The 25,088-nt window shown below is 45.1% G+C and overlaps 1 protein-coding gene across 1 annotated transcript; it reads left to right on the top strand.

Moving 5' to 3' along the window:
- The first annotated feature begins 348 nt into the window (after positions 1-348).
- LOC120395805 (suppressor of cytokine signaling 1-like) lies at positions 349-23,580 on the top strand. The gene is made up of 3 exons (XM_039520532.1): positions 349-693; positions 19,631-19,755; positions 22,433-23,580. The coding sequence occupies exon 3, from the start codon at positions 22,499-22,501 to the stop codon at positions 23,009-23,011; it is 513 nt and encodes a 170-aa protein (XP_039376466.1). The 5' UTR covers positions 349-693; positions 19,631-19,755; positions 22,433-22,498; the 3' UTR covers positions 23,012-23,580.
- Positions 23,581-25,088: the final 1,508 nt, after the last annotated feature.

Raw genomic sequence — 25,088 nt, 5'->3', positions numbered from 1 at the left:
GCCCCCGCCGCGGCCGTGCTGCTTGGCGCGGGCGGGCAGCAGAGCGGAGAGGGGTTCCCCGCTCCCCAGGGTGGGGGGGGGGCTTTTTCGTTTGTCAGCGGGGCTGGCACTTGCCGGCGGTCCCTTAGTGCGCGCGGCCGCCTTGGAACCAACGAAAGCGAAGGGCTGCGAGCGGCGCGCAGCCAACCAGGCGCGCGACCCAGCTGCCGGTACCCGAGGCAGGCGCGCGTGCGGGGGAGGCTGGCGCGCGCCGGCCGGCAGCCCAGGGAGGCTGCTGCTGCTGCTGCAGCTGTTGGGAGTCTCGTTCTACCCCCCGCCCCCCCCCAAGCAGGCGGGACGCGCCAAGCAGCAGCCGCCGCCGCCTTCCCGTGACTCAGCCCCGCGTTCCTCGCTCTCTCCCCTCTGCGCTCAGAGCAACTTTGCTAGAGGGCTCGGCTCTGAGGTGCTCCTTGGGGGGGTTTCCAGCCGCACTTTTGCACCTGGGCAACTATTTGGGACCTACTTAGGAAACGGGGGCGGGAGAGAGGGACACCCCCTCTGCCTCTTGTCCTGGAGAGAGCATCTTCTTCCCTTGTTTGCAAACCCGAGGCGCCCTAGCCCCCATCCCTCCTCCCGGCCCCCGGCACGGGCGAGCCAGCAGGAGGACTTGGCGTGCATCCCTGGCCCAAGTGCACGGGCTGGCCCTCGCCTCCAGTAAGTAACGCAAAGCCTCCTTTGTTACTTTCAAGTGGCTCGAAGCGGGGCTCTCTTCGAGAGCGGGAGGAGGGAGGAGGTTTTTGGGGTGGGCGCTTCATTGAGTTAGCGGGAGATTGTGGATGAAACCCGGCTCCTTGGGGTGAAGAAGCAAACTCTTGGCTGAACTCCAGGGTCCGGTGCTGCTTCTCCGCCTGGAAAGTTGCACCGATTGTCCTAAAGTTAAAGCCAATTAGCAGCCGCTTCCTGCCTTGATCCCCCAGCACACAAAACTCCTTCTCCAGCCTGCAAATCCATGTAGGAGCAGAGCCCCACGCTGCGGCGCACGGTGTCCGAAGTAGCTAGCCACAGAGAGCGTAGATCGCGGGCAGGTCCTAGCCTCCGGGGCTAGTCATCAGAGGTTCGCTCCTTGGAGTCCATCTGGACTGCGGCAACCTGGAAAGTGGAAGGGTTCCCCCCCCCCCCCTTCCCCGGGAAAGATGTGCTCTCTGCTGTTATCCCTTCCTGATTCAAGCACGCTCGAGTCACTGAAGTCGCCAACCTGGCAAAAGATGGATGCCACACAGTGGGCTTTCCCCCAGCTTCTCTGCTGAAACAATTTAGCGCTAGTTGTTAGACAGGCAGCCCTGGAGAGCAAGTTAGCACAGGCACTGGCAATGCCAGCTACAGCCACTCAACCATCCTGATGCTGCAGCTTTGGTCTGAAGGTACCAGCGCAGGTGGAGACACAAGAAACCAATCTGTCATCTTTAACCAGCACTGAATTTTCTTTAAAAAAAAATAAGAAAGGGGAAGATAAAGGCAGCCTCTTAAAAGCTGTTTTATTATCTTATGTCACCACTTGCTCTGTCCCAAATTCTAGCTGTCAGGTTTGTTAGCTCACTTGGAGAGCCCTCTTGTTTGTTGCTACATGGCTAGAACACAGGTGGTCGGTGCAGCTACTGTTACTGCTACTATAGGTGGCTACTGATTTTGGTTTGGTTTATTTTTTGTTTCTCAGTAAAGTAGCGGTTGATTTTATTCTAAACTAAAGATATTTAAAATTGGTGTGAATTTGTGGATTGGAACTAGATTTGAAAATTAGAAAATGCTTCAATTAATGTGTGTTCTTTGGTGTGGGTTTGGTAGAGGACCTGAATAATCGGTATAACAGCATTGCAAACACCAAGCATTCAAAAAATCATGAGTCAGACCTCTAAAAATAATGAGATTTTTCAAACAATAATTAATCTTGGGGTCTTCTTCTTTGCTTTCTGCTTTTTGAGTATTTTGGGCTCACTCGGGTCACGTTTTCAAGTTTCTCCCCAGAACCACAAGGGCTAGAAATTCAATTAAGAAAAAAGAAAACTGAGATAATAATTCAAATGAGGAGCTGTGGCTATAAGAAAAATATCAAATCCCAGAAGACTCAGAAATAAAATATTGAGAATTGGCTTCTTTCATCCAAAGAATATAAAATATTTTACCAACTTTACAAATTTTAAATAGCAGGATCATTTTTGTTGGCATGGAGGTGCATTCACCTCTGGAATGGTAAATGTAATATAACAGTACACAATGTAGGACTTGAATAATTTGCCAACTGGAAATTCTTCCTATATAAATGCAGATTGTAATTTTAAATTGGAATTTGCTTAGAACACCAGGGATGATGATGACATCCCTACACTTGCAAAAAGGTGTCATAACCAATACCTTGTTTCTATAATTTATATGAAAAATGGCACTTTTAAGCAATATCGGGTTCCTTATTCTAGTCACCCTCCTTGCACTTTTATTGTGAATTTCGCTATATTTATTTTTTACTTAATTAAATGCTTCCAAGAACTCAGACTTGAGAATCTCATCTTTTATCTAAAAATAAATACATAAATAAAAAAGCCCTGGTTCAAAGAAAAGCTTGAAAACAGGACCTGGATGAACCCTGAAGGTAAATGAAAATAATCCAACATTTATTATTTTTTATAAATAAAAACTCATGATTTAAAAGCCAGTCTCATGATTTTTGGAGGGTGTTTGACTTGTGATTTTTTAATTGTTATGGTTGCCAATTCAGCCCACTACCATTCTGGGATTATTAGTTCATTACTAATTTAAAGGGAATAGCATAATTTATTGCATTGCCAGTTCGCTCCTTGCAGCACTCTGGAGAATTTAAAGGAAAATCCAATCACATGTTGACCAGGTCCAACCCTGTTTAGCTCCTGAGATGTGATGAGATCAAATATAACTACAGTTTTCTGACACTTCCCCTTTAATGCCAGTCTGTCAGAAGAGAAGACACAGTCCTATCTACATCACCAAAACAATCCTGGCTGTAGCCTGGATCCCGCAAACACTTAGCACGCATGCTTTAAGCATGTTTAATCTTTTTGAGGTTAAAGGGACTATATGTATGTTTAAAGTTAAGCATGTGTGTTTAATGTTTGCCCCACAAAACATTTGAGTATAAACTTGGTCTGGGTTGACCTACGTTCTAATAAGATTTGGCTAGCCATTGTGGATGAAGCCAAACTGTGTTTATAAGCATTTCTGTTTTTGTTAATTGTTTTAATCAGTTGGATATTTGGCTTCAGGAATGATGTTTAAGTATTGTTTTGGCCTTCTCCAGATCAATAGGCACTGATTCATTTTTATGCTGCTCGTCACTGTGCTAGTGATATGATTAAATAACCTGGCTCATCCATAACTGACCTTAAATATTGTTGATTTGAAATGTATGCAGTCTTTCATGTAATACTCCTGAGGGCATTCTGCACCAAAAAAATTAAAAAGTCTGCGCCTAAGAATTCTGTGCACAATATTTTAAAATTATGCAAGTTTTATATGTGAATAAATAAATGCAGAGGCTCCAGCATGGCAGTGGGGAGCATAGGCCACTGGCTGCAGGAAGGTGGGAGATCACTCTGAGCCTCCCTCCCCCCAGCCCTGAGACACCCGAGTGAGGCTGCACCCGACCCTGACACAAGGCCTGGACCTGCCCCAGAAACACCCTGGGGCCGCCCTGCCTCCCTGCGCCAGGTGCACCAGGTGTGGGGCAGGCAGGCTCAACCAGGCAGGATCCAAGTGTGGAGGAGCTCAGGGTGGGGGGATCCAGGAGTGGGGTGAGATGATTCTGTGTGGGAAAATCTGGGTGCAGGCAGCTCGGTGTGGGGGGGTGTAGGTGTGGGGGGATCTGGATGCACAGAGGCTTGTTGTGGGGGCTCCAGGGGCAATGGGACACTACAGAGGCTTCCAGGTGAAGGTGGTTGGGGCTCAGCAGAGAGGTCTGGGCATGGGGTGTCAGTGGGGGTCGGTGCTGGGGAGTGGGGATTGATGGGGTTGGGGATCTGGGTGCAGCTAGTTGGGGGTCAGTGGTGTGGGGGTCTAGATGTGGGGATTGAGGGTGGGGCATCAGGGTGGGGGTTTGAGTGCAGGGAGCTCAGTGGGGGGTGGTCTGGGTGCAAGGGTGGGGGGTCCAGAGGCAGGGGGCTGAGTGCAGGGGGGATCCAGATGCAGGAGTTGAGGTTCAGTGGGGTGGGATTTGGGTATGGAGAGTTAGGGGGTTTCTGGATGTATGGGGTGAGGCTTAGCGGGGGTGTCTGAGTATGGGAGGTCCAGATGCACGGGGGTTGGATGAATGGGGGAGCAGCTCCTCATACAGTGGAGGAGCGATGGGGGCAGAAAGCATGGGAGGATGCTGAACTTCCTGGGGGAGGTTTCTGGGGGTGGGTCTGACACAGTCCCAGCTATTGCTTGCAGGAGAAGAGGAAGTCCCATCCTCTCCTGCCTCCAGCCCAGCCAGGACTAGCAGTTGATCCCGGCTCAGGGTAGGAGCCATTGACTGGGGTGTCCCCAGCCCCATGGTGATTTACCTCTCCGCCGGCTGCTCCAGGTGGCTGAAATGATGTACCTGCACTGCTAGGGAGTAGTGTATGACTGCTCTTCCAGCTTCCCTGTCAAAAAGTCATTTTTCTGCTGGGAAGCAAAGAAATCTGTGGGAGACGTGAATTCTGCACACATGCAGTGGTGCAGAATTCCCCCAGGAGTAATTTTAGGTTGTACTAGAAGCAATGCATAAACCGCAGTCTTCTCCCAAGACACAGGAGTCTATTTCACACCTATTGAACCTTTGTGTCTTGAAAAGCAGACATGAAAGAACAACCGCGCCTCTGTCCCCACCAAAAAAAAAGTTGATCTCATGCAAACCTCCAAATATACATATCTCTGCTTCTGTAACAGAGTTGTCAAACTCATTTTTGGAGAGGGCCAAATTCTATTTCTAAATTATGGATTGGAGTCAACATGGAGTATGTACCATCCTTAATCCACTGGGAATTTCTTGCAGGTGTCAATGGGATATTTGCACAAAGATCTAAGGTAGCATATAGCTTGTAACTGAAATGTTAGTTATCTCATTGATACTGAATGTGGCTTCAATATTACTCACAGAAAATATTCCCACCTTTATGCCACTATTTCTGCACTATGTTTCTCTCCTTTTCCATTTTTCTTTCTCTGTTTGTCTCCATCTTTCTTCTATCTGCATTTCTTTCCCACCAGTAACTCCCAATCCCCCTCACTACCACACACTCCCTCTCTCACCCATTCTTTTCTCTCACCCATTCCCATCTCATCTTGGTTAGCAATAAAATAGATATTATTAAAATAGAAATTATTAAATGTAATAATTAGACTCCAAGATCATCACCTCAGTTGGATTAATTAAGGAGGTCACATTTTGTCAACCATTATTTCCGGAGCTCTGCAGACTTAACAGACAGCTTTGCTTCAGTTACACTTGGTTAGTGTTTGTAAACCATGAGGGCTGGAAATGTATTTTTTTAAATGAAAGCTTAGATTGTGTGGAATCTGAATATGTCATGGGGGCTACATAAATATCAGATGTTAGACACTTCTGCTGTATAAGAAGTACTTTTATAAATGAATATTTACTTACAAGACCATGCTGAAATTATATATTCATTTGATACATGAATGCATGTGACTAAAGGCATAAGTTAAAGCTAGAATATTGGTTCTTACTACCAATCTGCCCATGTACATCACTGCTGACATGCAGCATTCCTACTACTGCTAATACTACTAAGGAGTAAAGGAGAATTGGCAGTGTTTCAAGGAGGCAATATTAAAGGCACTACAGCAAATTATCTCAGTGCAAAGGAAAATAGGAACAATAGTAAGAAGTCAATATGGCTCCATCAGGAACTCTTTAATTGCCTGGAAATCAAAAATGTATCCTACAAAAAGTAGAAACACGGGCAGATTGCTATGGATGAGTTCAAAAGAATAGCACAAGCATGTTGAGACAAAATCAGAAAGACTAAGACCATGTCTACACTACAAAATTATGTCAACTTAACTTACATCAGCATACACCCACCACAGTTATTAAATTGCTTGTGTATATGCACACTTGGCTCCTTCTGTCAGCAGTGTGTGTCCTCACCAGGAGCGCTTGTGCTGATTGTATTGTCAGTGTGGGGCATTGTGGGATAGCTCCTGAAAGCCAGTAACAGTTGATGTAAGCAATGCAGTGTCTACACTGACAGAGCATTGACCTAATTACATCTACCATGACTCTACTCCACTTGGGAAGATGGTGTTACTAAATCAGCACAGAGAGGTGATTATGTTGGTGAGAGCCAAATTTATGTGAAGACATTTCCACAGCTAGGTTGATGCAAGGCAACTTATGTCAACCTAACCCTATAGTGTAGACAGGGATGGCTCTAGCTTTTGTGCCGCCCCAAGCACAGCAGGCAGGCAGCGGCTTCGGCGTACCCGCCACCAAATCCACAGGACCGGCGGACCTCCTGCAGGCAAGCCGCCGAAGGCTGCCTGACTGTCGCCCACGCAGGGACCGGCTGGGCGCCCCCCGCGGCTTGACACCCCAGGCACGTGCTTGGAGCGCTGGTGCCTGGAGCCGCCGCTGAGTGTAGACCAGACCTAAGGAACAAACCGAGTTACACCTAGCAAGGGACATAAAGGACATTCAGAAGAGGTTCTACAAATACGTTAGGAGTGAAAGAAAGACAAAGGAAAGGGTAAGGGTAAACTACACACTTTAGTATAAATATGTTGCTCAGGGATGTGAAAAATCCACACCCCGAGCAATGGGTATACTGACCTTAACCCTCCCATGTAGACAGCGCTGTGTCAGTGGGAGAAGCTACTGTCTTTCACGGAGGTGGACTTATTAATCCAATGGGAGAGCTCTCTCCTGTCGGCTTAAAGTGTCTTCACTAGGAGTGCTACAGCAGCTGCGTCAATGCAAGTTTGTAGTTTAGACCAGCCCTAAATCCACTAGTTAGCAGGGAAGAAGAGCTAATAACTCATGACATCAAGAAGACTGAGGTATTTAATGCCTCTTTTGCTTCAGTTTTCACTAAAAAGGTTAATTGTGACCAGATGCTTAGCACAATTAATATTAACAAGGAGGAAGGAACACAAGACAGAGAACAGGTTAAAGAATATTTAGATAAGTTAGATGTATTCAAGTCAGCAGGGCCTGATGAAATTCATGCTCGGGTACTTAAGGACCGCGCTGAAGCAATCTCGGCACCATTAGCAATTATCTTTGAGAATTCATGGAGGACAGGGGAGGTCCCAGAAGAGGGAGAAAGGCAAACATAGTACCAATCTTTAAAAAAGGGAACTAAGAGGACCTAAGGAATTATAGACCAGTCAGCCTAACTTTTATACCTGGAAATATAATGGAACAAATTATTAACTAATCAACTCGTAAGCACCTAGGCCCAGATTTTTAAATATATTTAGGCATCGTTGTACTCAGCATTGCAATGCGTAACTGATTTAGGAGCCTAAATCTAATTTTCAAAAAGGATTTCAACTGCCAATGGGATTTAAGCTCCCCTAAGTGCCAACATCCCTTTAAAAATGATATTTAGGCTCCTAAATCAGATAGGTGTTGCAATATCTAAATGTCTTAAAAAATCTGAGCTGTACAAGATAGCAGGGTGATAAATAATAGCCAATAGTCAAGAACAAATCACACCAAACCAACCTCATTTCCTCCTTTGATGGGGTTACTGGCCTAGTGGAGGGAGCAGTAGACATGATGTATCTTGATTTTAGTAAGGCTTTTGACACAGTCCCACATGAAATTGCCCTCGTTTGCTTATGAAAATGTGGTCTAGATGAAAGGACTATAAGGTGGGTACACAAATGGTTGAAAGACCATACTCAAATAGTAGTTATCAGCGGCTCACGGTTGAACTGGGAGGGCATATCTAGTGTGGTCCCACGGGAGTCAGTCTTGGGTCTGGTACTTTTCAGTGTTTTCCTTAATGTCTTGGATAATGGAATGGACAGTATGCTTATAAAATTTGCAGATGACACCAAGCACTTTGGAGGACAGATTAGAATTCAAAATGACCGTGACAAATTAGAGCAGGGGTTATCAAACTTCATTGCACCGCAAGTCCCTTCTGACAACAACAATTACTACACGACTCCAGGAGGGAGGACCGAAGCCTGAGCCCACCCAAGCCCCACTGCTGCAGTGGAGGCCAAAGCCAAATCCCAAGGGCTTTAGCCCTGGGTGGGAGGCCTGTAACCTGAGCCTTGCTGCCCAGGGCTGAAGCCCTTGAGCTTCGGCCTAGGCCCCACATGGTGGAGCTTAGGCTTCAGCCCTGGGCCCCAGCAAGTCTAAGCCAGCCCTGGTGACCCCATTAAAACAGGGACCTGACCCATAGTATGAGAACTGCTGAATTAGAGAATTGGTCTGAAATTAACAAGCGGAAGGTACCATGCTTATACAGAAAAAATAAAATACACAACTACAAAATGGGGAATAACTGGCTAGGTGGTAGTAATGCTGCAAAGGCCTGGGGGTTATAGTGGATCACAAATTGAACATGATCCACAATGTGGTGCAGGTGCAAAAAAGGCTAATATGATTCTGGGGTGTATTAACAGGAGTATCACATGTAAGATACGGGTGGTAATTGTTCTGCTTTATTCAGCACCGATGAGGTCACAGGTGGAGTGTGTGTCCAGTTTTGGTCACCATCCTTTAAGAAAGATGTGGACAAACTGGAAAGAGTCCAGAGGAGAGCAACAAAAATGATAAAAGGTTTAGAAAACCTGACCTCTGAGGAGAGATTAAAAAAAAGTCAGCATGTTTGGTCTTGAGAAAGAAGACCCCAGGGGGACCTGATAACAGCCCTTAATGTGGTTGCAGACTGTTGTCGAGGACGGTGGTCAATTGTTCTTCATGTCCATGAAAGGTAGGGTAAGAAGTAATCTGCTTCATTTGCAGCAAAAGAAATTTAGGGTAGATGGGTTAGGAAAAACTTGTTTAACTATCCTTATTGTTAGAACTGGAACCAAGGGGGGATGTGGAATCCCTGTCATTGGAGGTATTTAAGCACAGATTAGACAAACAGCTGTCAGGGATAGACTAGGACGGTTTACTTGGCATGGGGGCTGGACTAGATTATCTCTCGAGCTCCCTTCCAGCCCTACATTTGTATGATTCTGCCTTATTTCTGATCAGAACCATCTATTAATTCAGTTTTGGGCCTTTCTTAAAGCAAAGATGTCTGGCAGAACTGGTCCCCGTTTATTTTGTATTGTGAATAAGTGTCCAAAAATGACCAAGATGAGACCTTTCAAACTCATTTACATCCATGACCAAACTCAGGATTTGAACCCAAGTCTCCAGAAGGGAAAGGTTTAAGAAGGTATAATCAATACTACTTTGAATCGTAGGTTATATCCAGTTGTTCTGTATCAGAATCATAATAGTTCAGTTCTTGTAAACTAGCTTAAATGAGCAAAAGTTGTCAATTTTTGTGTGTGTTATTTAATGGCAAAATTTTCTTGCATTTCATTTAACGGCAACATTTGCTGTGTTGTCTTTGGAGAGTGCACAGCAGCCCCTTTAAAGCGTGTTCATTTTCCTTTCCTTTGGTGGAGAGATGAAAAAGTCAGTGTGCACTTCACAGGAAATGAAGTCTGATACAAATTTGCAGACTGCACATTTCCAAGAACTACTCTCAAGGTATTTTGGTAACGCTCATTTTCTGTGTTCCCCCTTCCTGCCCTCCCCCGAACAGTTCTCTTATGCTCTCTCATACTCATAAACATATGTAATGTACTATATAGAGGATCAACTTTCCATGGTTAAGGTTGCAACCAGGTTCCTTTAGCTTTGTATTAGCTCCCCTAGAATTTTTGTTAGTAAAATTGGGTTAGATCAAAAATTACTCTGAAGGCTTTTCTGCAAACCTGATCTCAAATTTTGACTTGTCCAACACTTTGTGATTCTCTAGCTCAAAAATAGCTGTCATACTTTCCACATAAGTAAATTATATTGACAACTTATGTCCCACCTATAGTTGAAGAAAATAGATTATAATTAAGCAAATGTACTCAAATTATGTTTAATTGTAATTGTTGTAGGCCCCTGTTCTTGCAGTTTGAATTGCATAGGGGGATGCTTCCACATGCATGGAGTCTCACTGAAGTCAGTGGGGTTGAACGTGGATGCATGGATCTGCCCTGGAGGATCCAGTTGCAGGACTGGGGCCATAGTGTGTATGTGTGCTCTTACACTTTTGTAGAGAGCAGTAATGGTTCTCCTATTCATCAGTGTAAGGGAGATTTTCCCCTTATTCTCAAATGGTAGAAGTCTGTGTTTTTGGCACTAAAGGAACAGTGTTCTAGCTGCAGCTTTGGACTAAGTCACTTATCTAGTCATTTTGTGCATATTTCTCAGCCTTCCAAGGCCCACATACAGGAGACAATGTGTGTGACCAGGAACCAAAGTGCGGAGGACATAAATATATGAATGCAAGAAACTGAAAGTACTGTGGGATTTATCCCTTTAATGTAAGTGACTTTCAATAACATCAGCATCATGATTATTTTTGTTGTAAGCAACTTTTGAAAGTAAGTGATGGAACACAAGATTTGTGTGGAATGTAATGTACAACAGGACCAAAGTGCTGCCCCTCAAAATGCTGGAGAGGTATGATTGTGTTTTTGTTTGTAACAATTGATTCACTGTAGAATGATACATAACTTTTCTTGTGCGATAGCAGGAAGAAAAGTAGTCTAAGTTACTGATATAGAGCTATTCAGTAGCAGCGCCTTAATTGAGATTGACATAAGGACTCCTTTATAAGCCCTGTATTCACGTTCTTAACTTTGCACAGGAAAAGTATGTTTGTGATGATTATCAGAGCACAATGGAATTCTTATGGGAAGTTTGAATGTTTAAGTGATGGTTGCTTAAAAGTGATACTTTAAAATGACTCACTGTGGAGTCTCTAGTCCGCTCTACTTTAAAATCACTTGATTAAAAAACTTCTGAACTTACAGCTAAATACTTTTAAACCAGGGCATAAACTGACCAATAAAAAATTTGTACCCAAACAAAGGCACAAATATTGGCCTTATGGATTGGTATAGTGAGGTGTGCTTTATGAAGTCTTCACAGACTGATAGGTATTTAATAGAGTTTGTGCAGGACAAGCAATGAAGAAATGAGAATGTTGGGGACTGCGCCAAAAATAAAGTATGCATGGGGAGAGCAGTTCTGTCAATTTTAAGTTTACCTTTCAACTTCATTGACTGTCCTCTTCTTGTTGTATTATGAGAGCATAGAGAAAGAACTGCCGGACTGCCTTTATACATTCATTGTCTTGATATTTTCTTCATGCCCTTCTCACCTGTCTCTTCTAAACAGTGCTAGTCTTTTCTGTCCCTCTTCTTATGGAAGTTTTTCTGTGCCTCTTCATCCCCGGTCTCTGAACCCCCCTCTCTCTTCTGTATCCATTTTTTTACCAGAACTGAACATAGTATTCCAGGTGAGAGGTGAGGGCTATTTATTATGCATCCTAGCATTTTTGTTTGCTTTTCTGACTGCCTCTGCACATCAAGTAGACACTTTTTTCATTGAGCTGTCTACAGCAAAGGTGGGCAAACTACGGCCCAGGGGTCCCATGTAGCCCTTCAGATGTTTTAATCCGAACCTTAGGCTCCCACCAGGGAGCAAGGTTGGGGGCTTGCACTGCTCCGCCTGTGCTGGGGCTCCCGGAAGCAGTGGCATATCCCCTCTCTGGCTCCTATGTGTCGGGGCAGCCAGGGAGCTCCACATGCTGCCCCCACCCCAAGTGCCACCCCTGCAGCTCCCATTGGCCGGGAACCACAGCCAATGGGAGGTGCAGGGGTGGTGCCTGCAGATACGGCAGTGCACAGAGCCGCCTGTCCAGAGTCTGCACCTCTGATCCCCTCCAATGCCCCAACCCCCTGCCCCAGCCCTGATTCCCCCTCCTGCCCTCCGAATCCCTCGGTCCCAGCTCAGAGCACTTTCCTGCACCCCCAATCCCTCATCCCCAGCCCCATCCCCAGCTGGAGCCCTCACCCTCCCACCCCTCCACCCCAACCCCATGCCCCACCCCAGAGCCTCCTCCCACACCCTGAACTCCTCATTTCTGGCCCCACCCCAGAGCCCACACCCCCAGCTGGAGCCTTCATCTCCTCCTGCACCCCAACCCCCAATTTTATGAGCATTCATGGCCCACCACACAATTTCCATACCCAGATGTGGCCTTCAGGCCAAAAAGTTTGCCCATCCCATGTCTACAGTGTTGTCCAGATCTTTCCTGAGTTAGTACAATTAATTTAGAATCTTGTAAATTGCATGAGTAGTTCAAATTGCATTACCTTGTATTTATCAACACTGAATTTAATCTGACCTTGTGTCGCCAATTTACCTAGCTTTGCTTGACCCTTCTGAAGTTCCTCTCTTCTATGGTTTTAACTAACCTAAATAATTTTGTCATCTGCAGTGTTTGCCACCTCACTGTTCACCTGCTTTTCCAGATAATTAATAAATATATTAAACAGTATGGAACCTTGTGGCAGGAGGCTAACCGCTGTTAACCTTTTGCCATATTGCAAATTGACCCCTTATTCCTACTCTTTGTTTTCTGTCTTGGCCTGTCTGTAATCGGTGATGATATACTTTAATGCTCACTCCATGACTGCTTTATTTTCTCCAGTAGCCTCTGGTGAGGGACTTCAACCAAAACTTTGTAAAAGTTAAAATAAATTATGTCAACTGGTTCTCCTTTATCCACTGTCTTGTTGACATAGAATTGCAATAGATTTCTCAATAAATTTATCTGGTACTGAGATGAGTAGTGCCTTTTAAAAAAGATAATATTTGCTATCTTCCAATCCTTTGATAGAAAAGCTGATTTTACTGAGATTGCCGGTTTTTGTTTGCAGCCGGTTCCTCTGCTAGTTCCTTCAGAATCCTTGGGTGTAGACCATCTGGTCCTCGTGACTTGTTTTTTTGTTTTTTTTTATCAGTTTGTCTCAGCATCTCCTCTCTTGATACCTTAATGTCTGATAGTGCCTAACCTTAATAACTGGAAAATAATAGATCTGGGGGAGATATCTCTTTTACATCCTTGATAGTGAAGACTGATGCATTTAGCTTTTCAGCAATGTCCTTATTCTCCTTAATTGTGCCTTTTACTTACTAGTAGTCTAGTAGACCTGATTATTTTCTCACAAGTTTCCTGATCTATGGAAAAACACTTTAATTTTTATATATATCTTTGCTATTTGCTGACCCAATCTCATCATAGCCACCCTAACCTCAATGTGCTTATTGCCTTCTGTAGTTTATTGGCTTCACTAGGGTTAGATGCCATCTTCTTAAAGATTACTTCCATTGTGAGCACATTCGGGTAGGAGCCATCTTTTTGTTGCATGTTTAGTACATTGCCTAGCCTTGTGGGGTCCTGATCAGTGACTGGGGCTCTTAGGTGCTACCACAATACAAATAATACCTGTTTGGCTTGAATGGCCTCTTGAACCTTGCCTTTTAGCCATTTTGGTTCCCTTCTTGCTTCCTTGTTTGCATACTTTTGTGACTGTATTAGGGTTGCTTAAGTAACCTCTGTGGTGACTTTGACTTTCAGGGCTTTTTTTTTCTAGCTTCCTTTTCATAGAGAGGGCAGGTGGGCAGGAATCCCCCTTTCTAATGCTTAGTGTGTCAATGCAATTTTTTTATACGATTCCTCCTTTGAGGATATTGACCTTAATTATATTGTGATCACTGTTACTTAGGGGCCTGACTATTGTTTCTTCTTCAATCAACTCCTGTGGGTTACTTAGGGGTAGGTTAAGGATATCCTCTCTTCCTGTGTGCTTGTAGGACTAACTGTTCCAAGAAGCAACCATTTAAGCGTCAAGAAATTTTCTCGAAACCTTTCCCATTGTAACACTTGACCAGTTTTGTACCCGGGTAGTTGAAACTATCCGTTATGACTGGTTACCTCTTAGATCTCCCTCAGCACCATTCACTCAATATCCTTTTTCTGATCAGTGGGCCAGTCGTCTCACCACGCTGAAACCACTGACAGTCTGTTACTTCTGGAGAAGTTATTTCTGTGGTCTCAACCTGTCACAGCAGCAACTGAGCCCCGGTGAGATGGGGACGGTGCCTGCGTGGGGTTGGAGTAAAGAGGATTGAGCTGCATCAGGGAAAAGGGAAGGAGAAGGGGTTGAGGAGAGTCTGGCAGTCAGAAGGCAGGTGAATGGACGTAAATGATGTTATTCATAGAAGTATTGCACTGGGGATGGGATGAGACCAAGGAAAAATGCACTGCTGAACATGCCTCAGTCTGAGTGTGTTGTCTGTTAGTGTTCTGATCTGGTCTGTGGTGGCTGTAAATATGACACAGACAGACACACAACTGGCAACTCTTCCAGATTTATAAAGTGGTTTTGGGCCCTGCTATGAGAGGTCTACTGTAAACTCTGTACCAGGAAGCAGCCAACTTCTCCCCAAAATGTTAATTAATTCTGTGCCCTCCCACCCCGCATCTATCCATCCTCCACATCTATCCATCCGCATCTATCCATCAATTAATAACAAACCACCCCTGTCCCACATCTGCCCCTTACCCCTCAGTGCACCTCTGCTTCTCCTGCATCTCCAGTGGCTCTTCACCCCCTCTACCAGGTGGGGGTGGGTGGGTAGGAGGCAGATCCGGGGCTTATTCTTCCCCCCGCTCCACCTTCCCAGGCCTGATGTTGCAGAGGGAAATGGGAAGAGGAAGAAGCTGACACGTTTTTCAATGGGGAGGGGGAGCCAAGCCACCCTGAGATTCTGGGTTGTTTCTACTTCCTCCTCCTCCCTCCTCTCTTGCGAGAATGGTGTCTGCTGCTCCCCCTCCCCCCCCCCCATCCTCCACCCTAAAAACGTCCCTGTGCTCCAAGAGGAGGAGGAAAAGCTATTTTCTTCCTGCAGCAGCTCTATCAGCTGCTCTTCCCCAGGAGGTGGGGAAGACAGCGAGTCAGGGGTTTTCCTCCAGGCAGGGCTGAGATTTGTGTGAAGGTCAGAGCTTCTTGCATCACAAGATAAAATCATGATTTTGACAACACTACAGCTGGCCAACGACCACTAAAGGCAGGCATGTTAGCCAGAAAGGCAAGCAACAATATAGATTTTAGTCAGGCTCGAGTAGGCTAAATAGCAGCTGTTAAAGTCTCCTAAACTTAGCATCAGCCAATATGGCTGCTGCAAAAGTTTGATTTTTTAAGAGGGAGAAAAATAATTCCAAGCTGTAGGCCAGAGTTCAGTAGTAGTTATTTTTGCCAGAAAGGCACATGATAATTAAATTAGACAACCAAACCAGAGCAGGTTTGTAGTAACTAAACTGCAACTGGTTACTTACAGCTCTTGCAAAACATGTTTTGGCTTTTAGGAGAGCGATGGCCTCTCTGATATTTTGCAGTTGCAGGGCTGTAATGAACCGGGCTGTTGCTGCTAGAGCCAAGCAGCTTAATGAAAAGCTTTCTGAGAAGAGCAATCCTTTTGCAAGGCCTGTAGAACTGATTCCTTCCCTGTACATGATTGTTCTGCTGCTAATATACAATGCATGGAAGCAGGAAATGTCACTCTCTCTACATGTGGCCTCTGTTACTAGATTGCAGTATAAGGAGAGCTATACATTTGCTTCCTTGCCGAACACTGGTTTGTACAGTCAGTAGATGCAATTTCAGTTTTGAGTTTTTCCAAATACCCTGTAACTTGCCAATCATAATGGGCTTAATCAACAAACAATAAATAAATGGCTTCATTCTTGAATCAACCTATGTTTATATCCACAGAGTGAACGAGAGAGAAAGAACAGGCCTAAGACTTTGCACCTGTCTTAAAGAAATGAATGGCAGTTGACACTGTTAGCATAACAGTAACACCTTCATCTACAGGCAAACCTCTCTGTGTGCTATTCAGCCTAGGTTTGTTTGTTCCCCCCTAGAACCAACCTTGATTGAGACTCAATTGTGCTAGTGCTGGTGTGGACAAAGGAGATACTACAGTATTGTGGTAACAGCTTAAATAAGATTAGCATTAATGTGGATGGAGCATGTGGTAACCATTAAAGTATACAGATAGGATTCCCTTCCAGCTTCACTCTTGGGCTCTCTATTGGAACACTCCTCACCCTCTCACTGCCGCCACCTTGCATGACTCATGATACACTTTTATGGGATCCAATTATAACCTTTGCTGCTGATACAAAAGTGCAAGCTCAGCATTCTGACTGGACTCCAGATTGCATGAAATTCTTTGTAATAGGTTGCTGTGCTCCAGGGGACTTATGGGATACCTCATGGGAAGCAGAGAATTTCCCCAGTAAGTTGTGGGAGTGTAACCCCTCCTCCCACAAATATATTGAGGCCTTTCAGAATTGCCCAGAGTTCAGCCTGGAGCTGATCTGAGAACTCTGGAATAGATACCCAGAAAGCACTGCAGCTCCATTGATTGTGTGGACATGTGGCAGAACTACAAATCAGCTAAATACACCTCCCTTGTATGGGTGCACTTCATGGCATGGACTATAAACATTGCAAAGCAGTCCAGTTAAATAGATATAATGAAACTCTGTAGTGTAGACAAGGTCTTAGGGAAGTGCCCCCGAAATATGTATAGAAAGCTAGGTTTATTTTTCTGCCTATTGATGAATCCACTAACAGGTCTGTAGCTGAACAAGTCATTGTATGTTGTATTTTTGGGACGTGTGCTCTCTTTGATGACATAGCAGCCTTGGTAACTGGGCCAGCAGAAGGAATAAAAGGCAGCTGTAGAGGTTGTTGGAATTAAGGCAGAAGAGCTCAAATCAAAATTGATTGGGGCTGCATTCAGATGGTTCAGTAGTGAATATGGGCTGTTCAAATGACATACAGAACAAATGTAGACAAGATGCTTCTCACGTTAGGCACTGTATCAACCACCACCTTGAGCTTGTTGTGGGAAGCATAATCTTTGAGATCCTGAATAATTTTTTTAATTAGTTTGAAGACATTTTCAGTTTTCACTGTTTAAATTCCAAAAGACAATGACAATTTCAAAGCTCTTCCTGATGCCTCTGAGGCGACTGAGAGCTATTTTCGAGGTATCCACCATGTACACTGGGTTGCTAGTCAGGCCAGAGCACTGAAGGCAGTGATAATAAAGCTATCCTTTGACTGTCGCCAAGTGACATACCCAGGGTACAATCCAGACTAATGAGTAGTTGTGTCACCCCTGCCTTCTAACCTGGGGTGCCCTTTACAGTGCCTGGCTGCTGTTGCCTCCAGTTTGCACTGCTCACAAACACTCTCCAGCAGGCAAGTCACTCCCAGCTGTGTGTGTGTGTGTGTGTGTGTGTGCTGCAGCCAGCCAGCCACATCTGGGCTCTTGCCAGCCTTGGTTATGCAGGGTGACCCCAACCCAACCCACCCCGGGTCCTAGACTTCCTCCCGGAAATGTATGTCCTGTACTGTCTAGCCTTCTGCTGGACAATGCAAATTATATAAAGTCAGTTATTCCTTGAATAGAAATCATGTGCACATAGCTTGCCACCCCAAATGGAGTTTCCCAGACACTTCAGTTCAAACACACTGGATTAGATAAAACAATAAAACAAGTTAATTAACTACCAAGAGATTTTAAGTGAGTACAAGCAATAGGGCATAAAAGTCAGAAATGGTTGCAAGAAAAATAAAGATAAAATGCAACTGGTGCCTAACTTAACAAACTATGTTAAATTCAAAGCATTTCCAGCGGGGAGCAAGGTGACAGGCAGTCTGTGGGGAAGGGAACTTCATATTGTATCTTTGCCAAGATGTAGATATTTTTGCCCCTGCACCCTTTTTTTCCTGCCAAAGAGCATGGCTACACTTGCAGACGTAGAGCGCTTTGAGTTAAACCAGCCTTTGTAGAGCGCAGTAGGGAAAGCGCTGCAATCTGTCCACACTGACAGCTGCAAGCGCACTGGCGTGGCACATTAGCAGCTCTTGCAACAGCCACAGAGAGCAGTGCATTGTGGTAGCTATCTCAGCATGCAAGTGGCTGCAACGTGCTTTTCAAATGGGGGGTGGGGTGGGTGGAGCGTGACGGGGAGTGTGTTGTGTGTATGTGGGGGGGAAGAGGGTGGGTTTTTGGGGGACTGAGAGCATGTCAGCATGCTGTCTTGTAAGTTCAGACAGCAACAGACCCCCCTCTCCTCCCCGCCTCTCTCTCTCACACAGCATTCCACAGTAATGGTTGCTTTGTCTCGAAGCAGATAAGCAGCCGGCTGTCAGAAACAGAGCTTTCAAAGGACATATCTGCCTTCCTGCAATGATTACAAAGCAATGACAAGAGTGGCCACTTGACTTAAGGGGATTATGGGACATTTCTGGAGGCTGATCAGAGTGCAGTAATGCAACACCTCGTCCACACTGGTGCCACGGCGCTCCAGCGGGGGTGCAGCACACATTATTCCACTCACCGAGGTGGAGTACCAGCAGCACTGTAACCGTGGAGTCAAAGCGGTCTACGTGCCTTGCCAGTGTGGATGGGTAGTGAGCTAAGGTGCCCGGGGCTCCTTTATTGCGCTGTAACTCGCAAGTGTAGCCAAGCCCAAAGAATGGCCACTTCACAGGTAATCGTCCGTCAGCCTTGTTCACACCTGGCTGAGGCATCAGCTTGCCCTTTGCCTCTGAGGAACTGGTTTGGCCATTCCCAAGTCTTCTCTGGAAAACATACTTTTAGGATATGTCTACACCAGACATCTTACAGCAGCACAGCTGTACCAAGGCAGCTGCACCACTGTAAGATCTCCTGTCTAGCTGCTCTATGCCAGTGGGAGAGAGCTCTCCCGTTGACATAATTAAACCACCCCCAACAAGTGGCAGTAGCTATGTTGTCAGGAGAGCATCTCCCGCCACATAGCGATGTCAGCACTGGAGCTTCTGTAGGTGTAATTTTTGTCACTGAGAGGGGTGTTGTTTTTTTTTCACACCCCTGAGTGACATAAGTTATACTGACAAAAGTGCTAGTGTAGTTACAGTCTTAGGGTATGTCTACATTACCTGCCGGATTGGCTAGTCTAGACGCGATAAATCAACCCCCCGAGTGCTCTCCCGTTGACTCCTGTACTCCAGCTTGGCGAGAGGCGCAGACAGAGTCAACGGGGGAGCGGCAGCAGTCGACTCACCGCGATGAAGACACCATGGTAAGTCGATCTAAGTATGTCGACTTCAGCTATGTTATTCACGTAGCTGAAGTTGCGTAACTTAGATCGATTTCTTCCCCCCAACCCCAGTGTAGACCAGGCCTAAGTAATGGTCTCAGCTTATGTTTATAACTTTGCACGTAACAGTGTTTTGCCATGATATCATTTAAAAACTCAATTTTCTGATAAATAACATCTCACAAGGTATACTTTGTACAAAGATTATTACAGTCGTGTGTAAGGTGTGGACATGGGTACATTCTGTCACACACCATCTGAAATGTACTGCAGAGCAAATGAGTCTGGGCTGATATAGATCAAGATGGGCAAACTTGGAGCCCACTGTATTTCACTGATGGACTTGCTCACCAGTTTAACTGATGTCTCTCTTACTTTTCAAGGTGAGAAGCTATTCTTGCTTGGGGCTTTGCAAAAGTTAGGAAGTGCTGTGCTGGAACTCTTGGAAATGGATATTCCTGGGCCTTATGTCCAAAAGCTTATCCCGATGGATGGCAAATTGAAAGAGGTAAGCCTTTGGGGGAGTTTGGATGCAAAGGTGCAGAAAAATCAGATCTATATGCCTGAAGCTGCAATTTTCTTTGCTTTACAACCTATACCCTTGAGGTCACATGTCATAGCTGAGCTGACTTGGCTAAACTGCTATTTGGAGGTCTTGATTTGGCCAAAAGGGGCGCAATTGAAAGAAGTGAGGTTTTGGACCTGCCTCCTCAACTCAGTGTTGTAGCTACATCCTGGGAAGCAAATAGTGGTAGTAGTAATACATTTCTATAGTACCTTTGATCTCAAAACACTTTACAGACTGGGGATATCCATTTAAGTGTGTGTGTGTGTGTGTGTGTGTCATCTGAGGTGGTGAGTTCTGTGACAAATTGCATTTATAATGCAATTTCGACTATTACTTGCTTTCTGCCCACTGATCAATCTCGCCTGGGATTTATTCTGACATTCCAAATCTCCGGAGCAGCTTCCAACAGCTGGCTTTATTTAATAAATAAATAAAAATCAACCTGCCAGTGGCTGACTTCTCCTTAGCCTCCCAGTGATGGGTTAAAGGTTCTGTATCTCACAAGCTTTCAGGACTGGAAAGTGAAGCTTTCTGCCACTGTAAAAGTTTCCCAATGAGAGATCCGATGGTATAGTCACAGTTCTATGTCCAGAAAAGTTCCCTTTGTTAGTGCCACTGGTGGTGCTGCTGCTGTGTCATTATTAACCACAGTGAGAAACATTAGTGGGGAAAAGGCTAGCAAAGATGGGGCCTTAGTGGGCCAGTGTCCACATCCTCAAAACCACCATGACAACTGGCCTTAGTCCTTTGTTGGTAGATTCAGCAGAAGGACAATGGATGATGGAGACTGAACTCCTGTAACCTCCTCCAAAGCCCACTCTTAGGTAAGGGGTAAGAGCTGTTAGCAGGGCCATGTGAAAGAAGCTTGGATCCCTCTGCCTGTGTTATACCTCCCCCCCCGCCCCCCCACTGGAGGACTTCAGGCTATAGAGCAGTCAATCTGGTGCAAGTACCAAACTAAATAAATTAAAGGAGGCTTCAAAATAATGAGCAAATTGAGTGATGTGATTAGCTGAGCTTTAGAACAGTGACTGCTGTAGCAGGCTTCAGAGGGGTTCTGTTGGGGTTTGGCTTGCCTGACCAGTCTGAGGGAATGGAAAATCCCTGTCTTTTGACTGAAGGAACGTGGACATTGGTTTTTGTTGCTGTAGTACTGTGGTATGCCTGAGATAAGCTATGAAGTTTCCCAAGGTGAAGGAAGAGGAAACTGAAGCATGTCTCTTCCCCAGTCTATAGGCTGCTTGGGGGCAGTTCAGTCTGCTAGCATGCTTGCCTTCTCCCCCTCATGTTCTGTCAGAAAAAGAGAGAGTGACTGGGTTAATGGAGCATGTCAGAGGATTGAGGGCAAGGTTTTGGCGGTGAGTTACTGACTCGTATGCCGGGGAAGTGGTATGTAACAGCTCAGACTTCTCATACAGAAGAAGCCTCTGGCTCGGGCTGTGGTTTTTATGTTTATATATGTGTATGTGTGTGTGTGTATGTGTGTGTATATATATATATATATACACACACACACACACATATACATACACAGTGTGTGTGTATATATATATATATATATAATTGTAATAACTTAGATGGATTGATGTCTGCAGCAGCGGGTCCGGGTGCAGGAATCAACACTGCTAAATATAGGGAACCTGGTAGGAACACAGAAACAGAGAAAGAGACTGTGACAGTGAGAAAGAGGAGTATTCTTATCCCAGCATGTGAACAGAGGCAGGAGGAGTAACAAGCATACAATTAGCAATAGATTGTCAGGATATAACTTGTTAGGGAAGAAGCATATGGTCTGGAATTATTCAACAGGATTCATGGAGCACAGGGGAGAGACACCCAGGAGGCTGTGATACAGGAGACTGTCAGTGGTAAGGGGCTGAGGTTAAGGAGAAGATCACTACTTGGACTTCAACAGTACCTAGCTGTATAAATGGGATTAAAATCTAACTCATGGTGATTCTGACCCACATGCTCAGGGTTAAACAGATCATCAGATATGAGAGATATTGTTGAGGACTGGGGCAGAGAGCTTCACCTTCTTCTGTTGCATTGAGGAGAGCTATTCTATAATTGAATCATTGATTACAGGGGCTTGTGGGTATTGGTGGGAATCAGTCCTTCCAGGCATCTGTTTCTTCATAGCCATATTTGTCCTCGAAGAAGAGAGTGGAGGCAGATATGAGAAATCCTTTGATCAGCCATTAAATGATAATGAACAAGATTTCCTGGCAAGGAAAGATCCCATCTTCAGGCCTATGGTTATTCTCTAACTTGTGGGAATGTGTTGGGAAATTCCCAGCAGTGTGCTTTATTAGATTAAGATAGTCTGCCGAAGGATGTGGTGAAAGCCCCTTTGCTGGAGTCACTTAAAACTAGAGTAAGCAGACCGTTATAAGGAATACTCCTGCATTGGCTGAGGTGAGAGCCAGGGTGGAGAGAATATGAGTTAATGAACAATTTTTTTATCACTGATTTCTGCAGCTGTATAAATTCTGTGTACCTTTTCCTCCCGGTAGTGTCCTTGCTCCCCAGCTTTCTTTGTGTGAAACTTCATTTATCCAATTAGAAAGACACTAAAACTCCTATCTGCCTGCCTCACTTTCATTCTCTTCCCCAGGCTGGATGCAAAGAAGAAAGTGTATTAAAGATAACATCTTTCTGGGATCCATGGGCCCTTTGAGAGATGATCAGAGGGAGGCCGGATGATCTACTGAACGCACACAACAACCTTTCTCTTCCACAAAGGCAGCATCAGAGAACTCCCCACGCTCCAGCTCCATCCAGTTTACCCACTCATTACCGGGCCTTCCGCAGCTGTGAGTGGGAGGTAGTGGAGCGATCGCTTAATATCCTGCAGGCCAGTGGCTTCTACTGGGGTCCCTTATCTGTGAGTGAAGCACACGCCAAGCTACAGCAGGAGCCGGTGGGGACCTATCTGGTGCGGGACAGCTCTCAGGGGAACTGCCTCTTCAGTGTGAGTGTTCGGATGCCAGCCGGCCCAGTCAGCCTCCGGATCTCCTTCCGGGAGGGCTACTTCTGGCTGAAGGACTGGTTCTCGGACTGCGTAGTTAGGCTGCTGGAGATGGTGGTGGCAGGAACCCAGGCCAACCCCATCCACTGTGATGAAATGGGGGGAACCCCCTTGGTGTTCTCTGAACCCCTCTGCAGGAACCACAGAGTTGTGCCCAAGTTGTAGGAACTTTGCGTCAAAGCCTGGGAGCTTACAATGGGACAAGGGAGGACGGTCAGAGATTGGAAGAGGTACATGGGAGCGGCAGTTACTTTTCAGTGTGGAAAGGAACAAGGCATAATATCACCTGGAATTCACTGCCTATACAGAGAGGGAGACAGCTGCATACATTTGGCAGGCAAAACTGAGCGAATGTGACACGCTAACTGAATGTGCCACTGCCGTTGGGTTGTACTTTTCCTTGGGGTAGGGGTGGGGGGATAGCTTAAACCTGCTGACTACGGGAGCCATGTCCTCCTGAGGTAAAGGTGTGTAGTTTCTCCCTGTGGCAGAGTAGAACTGCCCCAATCCAGCACTTTTTATTCCAGTTGTGATGCATAAGCTTCAGAAACATGGGCATTGCCTGTCCTCCCAGCACACCCCTCCTCTTCCTGTATTCCAAAGTGCCTAAGCTATTTCTTGCTGAAAAATCTCTCCTCGTGGAAAGGTCCAGTTGAATTTCAAAGACTTTGACAAGCTCCGATTCAATGTCATCAGGAATTGTACACTGATCTCTGATACCAAAGGGGTGTGTGTGTGTGTGTGTGTGTGTGTGTGTGTGTGTGTGTGTGTTGAGAGAGAGAGAAAGATTTCACAACCAGCAACCTTCACTTCCCTGTACCATGGAAATACATAACATGCCACTTCAGAAATACAAGAAATGACTGTCTAATATTTGCACTGGAGGAAACAGTTGCAGGCATGTGTAATAATACAGTTCCACCAGCTTCTGCATTGCTTGTATTGGAAGCTGGACTGCATAGCTTCATTTTTTATGGGCAGCTGGGCTATACTGTAGTGGGATAATATAATATTTCAGCCAACCAAGTCTTGGTTTGGAGAGTCCATTCTGCTATTGATTGTATCAGCGGATGTGTATAAAGCACCATCACGTACAGTCATCTGGCAGTATGCTGCTGCCCCCTGCAGATCATCATTAAAGGAACACTCTAAAAAGTTAGGGTTTTGTCTAAAAGGGACGGAGAAGTGCATTATAAAAGTTACTACTAATAAAAATGTTTTTGAAAGTAGCTTTCAAAAAAAGTAATAATTGTCCTGCAGTGCTGGAAAACCAAACAAACTAGCATTGGGCCAGTACATGAAAATCAAAGGTTCACTGGCCATGCTGAGTGAAGTGAAAAACGAAAAAGGATTAGTTAGAAACAATAAATTTCACTTTTTTTTTAGTGTATTAATCTAAAAATATAGGTACCACAAGGAGGACACTGTCTCAATATATAAGGTCTAAATTTCAAATATTGTATTTGTATTTCATTGAATAGTATGCTAGGTGCCTCAAAGAACAGCTAGTTATACAAGGTCCTGATGCAAAGAATACACATTATAGATGTCACAGTTGGTGAGGGTGGGAACGGACATGGGAATTAGACAGAATTATGAAAATAAGGTCCTATAAAGATTGGGTTCATCTGAGTGACATCAGCACTTAAGCAGTGTCCCTAAAAATGTCCCTATGAAAACAGATGCTTCTGTGCACAGATGGCATTGTGTGTAACTTCAGAGCAAATGTTTGAAAATTTGGTCCATAACTTATATCGGAACAGTTTCCTTTTAAAAGAGAAACCAACTTAAATTGCCTCATTAGCACTGGTACAAAGTTAAATAACCAAATCTGTGCAGACAAGTAGACTGTATGTTCTTGGTACCTTTTGAGGCACATCTCTTTTCTTTTTAATGTCTCAGGCAGCAGAGAGGCAAGGTGTTCCTCTGATTAATAGCTTGCAATTTTTTTTCTGGCACTAGCTCTAAATAGCGAGCGTCCTGGGCTGCTGCCCACTTCAAAGTGAAAAGAGGAAATAGGCCTTGCCCCAGGCCCTACAAGGATTTTTTTAAAAGAAATTTATTCAATGAAATTGGCATGACAAGCTTCTCAACAGCACAACCAAAGTACTCTGTCATACCGCCTAGGTGGGACTGACGGCAAAGTAGATGGAGAGGCAGGTGGGTCAACAAGAGGCAGTCAGTGACAGCAATATTTTGTGGAATTTTGAATTTCATCAGTGTTTCCAGCCTGTAGGCGAAG

This window comes from Mauremys reevesii, linkage group 1 (genome assembly GCF_016161935.1).
Source record: "Mauremys reevesii isolate NIE-2019 linkage group 1, ASM1616193v1, whole genome shotgun sequence".
NCBI lineage: Eukaryota > Metazoa > Chordata > Testudines > Geoemydidae > Mauremys > Mauremys reevesii.
The sequence above is the reverse complement of the archived record's forward strand: the minus strand, read 5'-3'. Positions and strand labels throughout refer to the sequence as shown.

Bases quoted from the DNA above. Each gene is read 5' to 3' on its own strand.
- LOC120395805 (XM_039520532.1), top strand. From the start codon at position 22,499: ATGATCAGAGGGAGGCCGGATGATCTACTGAACGCACACAACAACCTT.